The sequence below is a fragment of the Trichechus manatus genome, unplaced genomic scaffold, assembly GCF_000243295.1.
Source record: "Trichechus manatus latirostris isolate Lorelei unplaced genomic scaffold, TriManLat1.0 scaffold00048, whole genome shotgun sequence".
In the NCBI taxonomy this organism is placed as follows: domain Eukaryota; kingdom Metazoa; phylum Chordata; class Mammalia; order Sirenia; family Trichechidae; genus Trichechus; species Trichechus manatus.
Genome location: NW_004443984.1, coordinates 10317130 through 10325750, shown reverse-complemented (window position 1 = coordinate 10325750; position 8621 = coordinate 10317130). Strand labels below are relative to the sequence as shown.

The 8621-nt window shown below is 41.7% G+C and overlaps 1 protein-coding gene across 1 annotated transcript in view; it reads left to right on the top strand.

Annotated features, from left to right (window-relative positions):
• Positions 1–427: 427 nt before the first annotated feature.
• MICOS10 (mitochondrial contact site and cristae organizing system subunit 10) overlaps positions 428–8621 on the top strand; it is a 38916-nt gene continuing 30722 nt past the window's right edge. The window contains exon 1 of the mRNA XM_023732140.1: positions 428–691. Coding sequence (XP_023587908.1) covers positions 628–691 — 64 coding nt within the window. The 5' untranslated portion in view covers positions 428–627. The remainder of the gene's footprint in view (positions 692–8621) is intronic.

Here is an 8621-nt window from a genome sequence, read left to right as displayed (position 1 = left end):
AAGCACTCCTGGATAAACACCAAAAGAGAAGAGGCAGAAAGGGAGGAGAATTCGGAAAGAGGGGTGTCATAGGAGTCCAATAGAGAAGGATCAGGCGGGAACAATCGTGTCGAATTCTGTATAGAGGTCAAAGAAGCTTCCATTTGATTTGGCAAAGGTGACCGTTAGTGGTGCAGGCGGGAGTTCCACTGTAATAAACGAGTGAATGAGACAGTAAGCAAGCGACTGAGCGGGAAAAGTGAAGGCGAGTAAATAAACGAATGAATAAATTAAGCGCTGTGCCTTCTCTTGCCCTGTGAGATTTTCAGGGCTAACGTCGGGGGATAGTGTGGAGGAACAGTCTACCCGACAGGGCTCTGGATGTCGTGTAGGAAACCTGTCAGCCTCGCTAACCTTACTTAGGCGCGCTTCCAAGGTCAGGGTCACCTCGGGCCTTGTCGGTCAGTCACCTTGATGACCCACTGAAAGAACCGGAAGCGACGGAACCAGCTAGACCATCTCGCGATATTTGGCACTCCGGCCCCGGCTTTCCGGGCCTAAGACCAGAAGCCGGCTCTCGCGAGACTTCCCTGCAGTCGGAGCGCGGGGGCCGGCCGTAAGGAGAGCTGGAGCTGCGGTTGGGGGAACATGTCGGATTCAGAGCTCGGCAGGAAGTGGGACCGGTGCTTGGCGGATGCGGTCGTGAAGATAGGTAAGGGGCTTCGCCCCTTTCAGGCCTGGCCAGGGCTCAGCTGCTTAAAGCTCTGCTGACCAGAAGGGCGGAGGAGAAGACCCAAGGGAGGTCAGACCGCCAGAGCCCCCGGGCCGAGGCCTTCGGCTTGGCCTGTACCAGCCCCCCAGGCCAGGGCGAGCTCCCCAAGCCCGAGCGGCAGATCCCTGGGCTGCGGGGGACACAGGCCCTAGGACCCTAGGGAGACGCCCGGGGTGGGAGGGAGTGGAGTTGCAGCCCCGAGGAGGTAAGTGGTCGTCGGATTGGCAGGTGGCAGGAGAGTTGCAGAGCACTTCGAATGGAGAAAGGTCTGCAGGGCACAACCTCGTGTGAAGGCTCGAAATTTTCCTACCCGGTGCCACATCTCCCGGCCGGGGGCGTGGAGCCGGGTCGTGAGGCTATGTTACTCCCTGAGACAAAAGTGCCTTTTAAAGGAGGTCATCGGGAGCATTTTTATAGGCACTGCCAGTCCCTAAAGTGAGTTGCTATCATTTCCAAGTTGTAACCTGATTTATCTGAATCAGAATAGTTAAGGGCCTAAACTTGGAGACTTAGTGATGGTATTCTGGAAGGAAAATTGTCCTGGAAAGTAAAAAGTGGGTCTCTTTTTAGTCCTTTATGTAACTCCGGGTAAGTCTTTTAACATGTGCTCCGTGATGGACGCAAATTATGAAGTCACTATATGGGAGGGGGAGAGGCAAACTCATTTATTTAACGTATACAGTGCTAAGTGCACAACTTAATACATTATCTCATGAGTAATCTTTTTGCAGGTCATACAGTGAGAGTTAGGGGGAGGGATTTGCCCAGACTCGCACTACTACTAAATGTCAAAATGGTCAAAGTTGGAAATTTAACTCAGGAGATAGGTAGATAGATAAAATTTTGTATGGAATCTTAGGGTATTTAAGAGGGTTTAGGATTGTGCCTCGAATGAAAACATTAGGAAAGAAATAAGATTGGAAGCTCCATGAGAGCAGGGAAGTCTCCTGATTTGTTCAGTCTTGTAGCCCCAGCCCCTAGAACAGTGCATAATAAAAATTAGGGAATAGATTAATGAATGAAGCAATGTATCACAGTTACCACTTCACCCCCGAATTCACTGCTTAGTAGCTGTGTGCCTCTGGGCAAGTTATTTAACTTCTCTGTGCCTGTTTCCTCATTTGTCAATTGGCAGTGATAGAGTTGCTCTGAGGATTAATGAGTTTATGTGAAGGCTTGAGTATGGCTCACTTATTAGGAATGGTTTATTCTGGAAGTGACCAAAGAAATACCACTTTTGGTTATTGTTAACAGCTTAAATATAGGAGAGAAAATTTTAACGCCTAGATGTGAAAGGACCAAAGTGATAAACAGTATGAAGTAATAATTAAGTATGTGCTTTGGCAGTAGACATAGCTGAGTTTGAATCACCCATCCTCAGCCTTCACCCCCATCCTCACTAGTTTTGTAGCTTTGGGTAAGGTCTCTCCTTATCTATGAAATGGGAATAAAGATGTCTAAAAGGATTAAAGAAAATTGAAGGAAATAAAAATAGATTACTTAGCACAGTGCCTGGTACATATTATGTATTCAGTATACAGTGCTAATTGTTGATATTAATATTGTGCCAGTGATGACTGCTTGAGCAATGAGTAGTATGAGTCTGTCATCCGGAGTGGGAGATACACATGTGAAATAATTAAATGAGGCAAGATAATGTATGATTACAGGTAGAAGTTAAAATGAATGATTCAGACTCTTTTTGCTGTAGAGCTTTTGTAAATCAAGTAAGTGGAGGGATAGACTGAGCTCATCCAATAGGAGTTTGCAAGGGAAAAGAAATTTCACCTGACCTTTGGAGAATGGCTTGTAGTCAAAAAGTGTGGAAGAACTTGAGCAGAGGCCAACTTGAACTTTTATAGAGGAAACTGAAGCATAGGGAGAGGTTATGTAGCCAGAATTGGAGGAGTTGGGGTTAGAACCCAGGCATTCTTATTTGAAGTTCAAACCCACTAGCCGCTCCTCAGGAGAAAGATGTGGCAGTCTGCTTCTGTAAAGATTATAGCCTTGGAAACCCTATGAGGCAGTTCTACCGTGTTCAGTAGGGTTTCTATTAGTCCTAATCGACTTGATGGCCACAACAGCAATAGTAACTCCCTAAGATAAGAGGGCAGGGTTGTGTGGAGTCAGAATTGTGAAAAGTCCTAGAGAGATTCCACTTTTGAAGGCTTTAGAGATGTATTTGGCTTTTCACATGCGTTCTGAATATTCAACATCTCTCTCTTAAAGTCTATTTATTACTTTTGACTTCCATTGCTCACTGCTAAACAGCCAAGACTGGTGGGGAATCATGGAAGGTTTTAGGCAACAAATATTTATTGAGTTATGGATCATTCAGTGGACAAATAGAGAAGCATGAGGCGTTCACTGTCCTCAACAGGGAATTGATGTGATAAATGGAATTTTTTCTGAGATAGGTCTGGCAATATTTTATTCAGAACAGATTTGGAGTAGAGGAGGCTGGCAATACTGTGAATGTGAAGTGATGAAGATCTGAACTGTTAGACTGGAAACGGATTGGGTATATTTGAGAAACTTAAAACTTCTTCCCTGTTTATAAAGCAGGGATAGTAAAATCCGCCTCCTAGGCCATACAGTGCCAGGTACATAATTGGAACTTAATCAATGCTAATTTCTTTATCTTCTCTCCAGCTGGTTAACTTTGGCTCATCTTCATTTCTTATAAAGATGACTCAAGGTTGGAACTTGGGTAAGTGGTAATGTCATTGATCAAAATTTGGAAGTAAAAACAGAAGAACCTTATTTATACTACATAACATGTAAGACTTAGTAGCTGATTATGTGGGTGGCAGGAAAGTGTGAAACTGTAATAAGGAAAAAAGAGGTCATGATTTTTGTTGCCTTTCTACTTAAGTAGTTGAATTCAGTTGAGAGAGGGATTTCAGGTGAGTTTTTTTATAAATGTAATTCGTTTTTTTTGTTGTTGTTGTTGTTGTTGAGAATCTACACAAGCTTCTGCATGTACAATTCCGTGTCATTGATTACATTCTTTGAGTTGTGTGACCCTCCTTTTCTGAGTTGTTCCTCCCTCATTATCATAAACTCACTACCCCCTAAGTTTCGTATCTAATCTTTCGAGTTGCTGTTGTCACTTTGATCCCGTATAGATAGATCTTAAAAGAGCATAATGCTCAAGGCAGACATTCTTTACTAGTTAAGCTAAACTGTTGTTTGGTTTTAAGAAAACTTCAGGGGATATTTTTGGTTTAGGGTTTAAAGATTATCTCAGGGCAGTAGTTTTGGGAGTTCATCCATGCTACATGGCTCCAGAAGGTCTGGAGTCCATGTGATTTTGAGATTCTGTTTCTCATTTTCCCCCTTTTGAGCAGGATTCTTCTATAGAATCTTTGATCAAAATGTTCAGTAATGGTAACTGGGCACCATCCAGTTCTTCTGATCTCATGGCAGAGGTGGCAGTTGTTCATGGAGGCAGTTAGCAACACATTCCATATCCTCTTCCTATTTCTGACTCTTTCTTCCTGTGTTGTTCTAGGCAAATAGAAACCACTTGTGCCTTGGACAACAACTTGCAAGCTTTTAAGACCCCAGCATGCTACGCAGCGAACAGTGAGATAGAATAGAAACATTCAACATGTTATTAGGTCATTTAACTGGGATGTCCCATGAAACCATGACCCTAAACTTCCAAACCAAGGAACCAAAATCCCATAAGGTGTTTGGTTGTACCTAAGCAGCCTCAGCAGCTACTCTCTCTCTTTTTTTGGGGATGGGGGTTGTCCCTTTAGCAGTAATGGACTTGGAGAAAGGGCATAAGAGAGATAAGATGTGGAAATGTAATAATTTTGGGAGGCTTTAATCTGGGTGGTATTTGAAACCATGAGTTTGAATGGGCTTTTATAGTGAGTGACTTCTGTAAGGATGAGTTTATGGAACTCTTTAAGCCTCTTTGGCTGCTTGCTTTCCTAGTATTTCCTGAAATGAAAGTGGACATTCAGGGAGTGGCAACCTGCCATAGGTAGATAAGAGGTTTGGTAGACGATGTAGGCAGGGAACGAAGGGCCAATATAGATTTTTAACTGCATATTGACAGTTTCACACTCTTGGGCTTGGCAGAGATGGAAGGGAAGCTGTGATGAATGGACAGCTCCGTTAGTACTTTCTGTTGGTTTGGCTCCTAAAGTGTTATCATTTTCCCACTAGTTTACTAAAAAAGCACTCTTAATTGCTCATGTTTAGCATAGATCTTGTACTCCACCCCGCCCCCCCCCCCAAAAAAAAAACCTCATTGCCGTTGAGTGGATTCCGACTCACAGCAGCCCTATAGGACACAGTAGAACAGCCCCATAAGGTTTCCGAGGAGTAGCTGGTGGATTTGAACTGCTGACGTTTTTGTTAGCAGCCTAACTCTTAACCACTGCGCCACCAGGGCTCCAGATCTTGTACGGCTGAGTTAAATAGTTAAATAGCTCTCTCAAGTGTGCACTTGAGGATGGGGTTCTTAAAAAAGAAAAAAACTGTTTTCAAGGATCTTATTCCTAGGCTTGAGTAAGGTTCTATTTCTCTCTTTAATTCTGGTTTTAAAATATTTATTTATTTCATGTCAAATAGAATCATGGTAGCATAGGTGGTTTCTAATATGGTTTGACCTGATACAGTGAGCCCATGGATCAAAAAAGTACACACCTCTCTGATAAATTGGGAATAGGCTACTGAGTTATTGGCACAATGGGCCATTGTTCTCTCGTCCTCCTTTTTTTCAGCCGTTGCTCCTTTTCCTTTCTCCTGCTGACATTTTTCCCTCCTCTCTTGGGCCTCTGTTCTTATTTCTGCTAATGCCACCCATATACATTGCATAGTTCATCCCTAAAGTTTGGGATTAAAGTATCTTTTTTTAATAACTCTGTTAGCACTTAGGAAATTTTTAGGTGTCTTAATTATTCTCTTTATCATATCATTCATTTTTCATAAGAACACCTATCACCATCTGAAATTTGCACTTTGTTTCTTTATTTAATTGTCCCTCTTCACTAGAATGTAAACTTCATGAGAACCAGAGGCACAATAATTATTTGTAAAAATATTGACATATGTTGCTGGAGAATCAGGGGTGGAAAGGAGTGTGTTGTCACAGTATGGGGAGAGCAGTTAGGGTCACATAACAATGTATGTATAAATTTTTGTATGGGAGACTAACTTGAAATGTAAACTTCATCTAAACTACAACAATTAAAAAAAAACTAATAAAATAAAAATATTGACATGTTGCTTAGAATTTTGTAGACCGTGTTCTCTGCTCATATTTGCTACTCTACTGTGTTTATTAACTGAATGAATTAGCATTTAAATTAAAAAGTCCAAGAAAAATATATTTTATGTGAATTTCTGCCGGTTCACGTGTTTGATCTCGTGTTCTTGTACTCTTGGGGATTTTTACCAACTTTTTATTTCATCTAGAGATGTGAATTGCTGTCAGTAGATCTTAATAATGAAGTAGTATTGGGAATGTTTGGGAGTAGTCAACCAAGAAATATAAACCAGAGAACACTTTTGTATTTAAACAAGTAGAGGGTGATGTTGGTTTAAGTGGTAGTGCCAAAGCCTATTGCAGGAAATTAAAAAGGAGTGAAGAATATTACATTTCATGAATGACATGTTCCGTTAGTTTTATGTGAGTGCGTCATTAATGGTTTTCGCTAATTTTATGGATTTATTTTTAAGTTTTATCAGATTTATTGAATGCTCTGGTTTTCTTTCTCATCTCAAGGGACGTACTGTTTGTTTTTCTTGAATGTACTGAGTAATTTGTCTTGTATGCACCCACGAGCCTGAATAAGTGATACATTCTTGTTAATGAGACTAGAAGGCACGTAGTATCTTGCCAACTTAGGAAGCCTAGTAGTTATGGTCTCCACCAAGCTGATGCCCTCAGCTTGTGCTTGTCATTCTGGACTGGACAGGAGGCTGTATTTGTTTCCCAGGGAAAATAAGATCCTAGGACATGAGACTTCAGGGGCTGCTTCCCTGTGGTTTGAAAGTTTCTAAGCTCTGCTAGTGTGGGTCATGGAAGCACTGTTATTGCTCTCAGAAACCTGTTACAACTCACTCCTAAATGCTGAAGCCTGCACTGGCAGGCTGTGGCCTCATAACCGAGGTGGTGATGTCTGTGACAGCAGCCAGAGCCTCGGTTTACAGATTTGGTGGTGGAGGCTTTGAGGAACATCTGATTCCAGGACTTCCTGGATTTGTATGGAGGTCCCTAGAATCCTCAACGTGACTTCGAAAGCTTTAAAATTGTGTCGTCCTGTTTCTCTCCCTTGTGAGACCAGACTAAGGAATATCTAGTTTTACAAATCCATGAGTTGGCCAGAATTCTGGCTTATTCTAAAAGATGGGGGGAAGATACCTTGGGAGGAGGGTTGTGCAAGGCTATGATTCTCTCCTGAAAAAAGCTGCCCTTGCAGTTATCTTAGAAGCAAGGAAAAATGCAAATAATGGATATTTTAAAACAGCCCCTAGAATGTATTCAGTTCAGTGGACTAACATGGTAGCATGCACATGCTTTTTCCTTTTCTTTTCCCTGATTTTTTTTTTCCATTAGAAGTAAATGTACCAGTCAGCATCTCTCTGTGCCTCAGTTTTCTCATCTATAAAATAATAGCACCTGCCCCAAAGGGTTGATGCAAGTAAGGATAAAATGAGATCATCTCTGTAGAGCAGTTAGGACTTTATCTGTATTCAATACGTATTAGCTGCAGGCGTGTAAATGAAGGGGAGAAATCATAAGTTAAAATGATGAACACATTTGCCCTGCTCTTGGCTTGTGTGCGGGGTATGGAAGCTTGACAATCAATATTCTAGTCTATATACATAATAGTAATCATTAATATATACTTCTCAAAAAAAAAACCCCAAGAAACTGGCATTGTGGTAAGCCTGGGGATGCACAGATGAACAGATATTAGCCCTACCCTTGAGGGGCTTACCTCCTTGAGGAAAGTGAAAAGGAGGAGGTGACATTGTAGCTCTCTCTTGGAGACTATGTAGATGTTTAATAGGTGGACCGGGTGGAGAACTGCATTCCAGGCCAGGAAACTGTCTAGACAGTGTCCCAGAGGGGAGGGAGAATTTGGCTTCTTCAGGGTATGATGATAATGGCTATCATGCATTGAGCACTTACCATGTGCCAGGCACTATGCTAAGCATTTTATATTTTATATACATTATCTCATTTAATCCTCATAGCCTTGTGGTGGATTTCCCCCATTTTTTACACTGAGGAGAGGGAAGCTCTTGAGTAGTTGAATCACTCCTTTAAAATCACGATCACAGCTGCAAATCCCATTCTGTCTGACTTCCAGAGCTCATGCTTGTAGCCACTCTGTGTTGTTCATGCAGGAGGTTTTGTCCTCTGGGGGTCAAAGGGCTTATATGGGTCAAGGGTAAAAGATGAGGCAGGAAAGGTAGAAGGGGTGGGAAAGTTAATGAAGGTCTTTTTTACTACATGCTAAGAAGTTTGGATTTTATCCTAGAAGACAATGGTGAAGCCATTCCTTTTTTTCTTTTTCTTTTTTTCATATAGCTGTAGAGACTTTATTCTATCATGTTTTTAAGTGAACTTGGGCATAAGAATAGATTCTCTTCCAGAAAGCAGCGTAGATGTGGTACTCTTTTTTTTTTTTTTCCTTTTTACTGCTTTATTGAAATACATTTTACATACTGTAAATTCACCTATTTAAAGTACACAGTGCCATGGTTTTTTGCATATTCACAGAGTTGTACAACTGTCATCACAATCTAATTTTTAGAACGTTGACAACATCCCCAAAAGAAATTCTGTACATATTAACAGTCATTCCCATTCCTTTCCCATCCCGGCCTCAAGCAACCA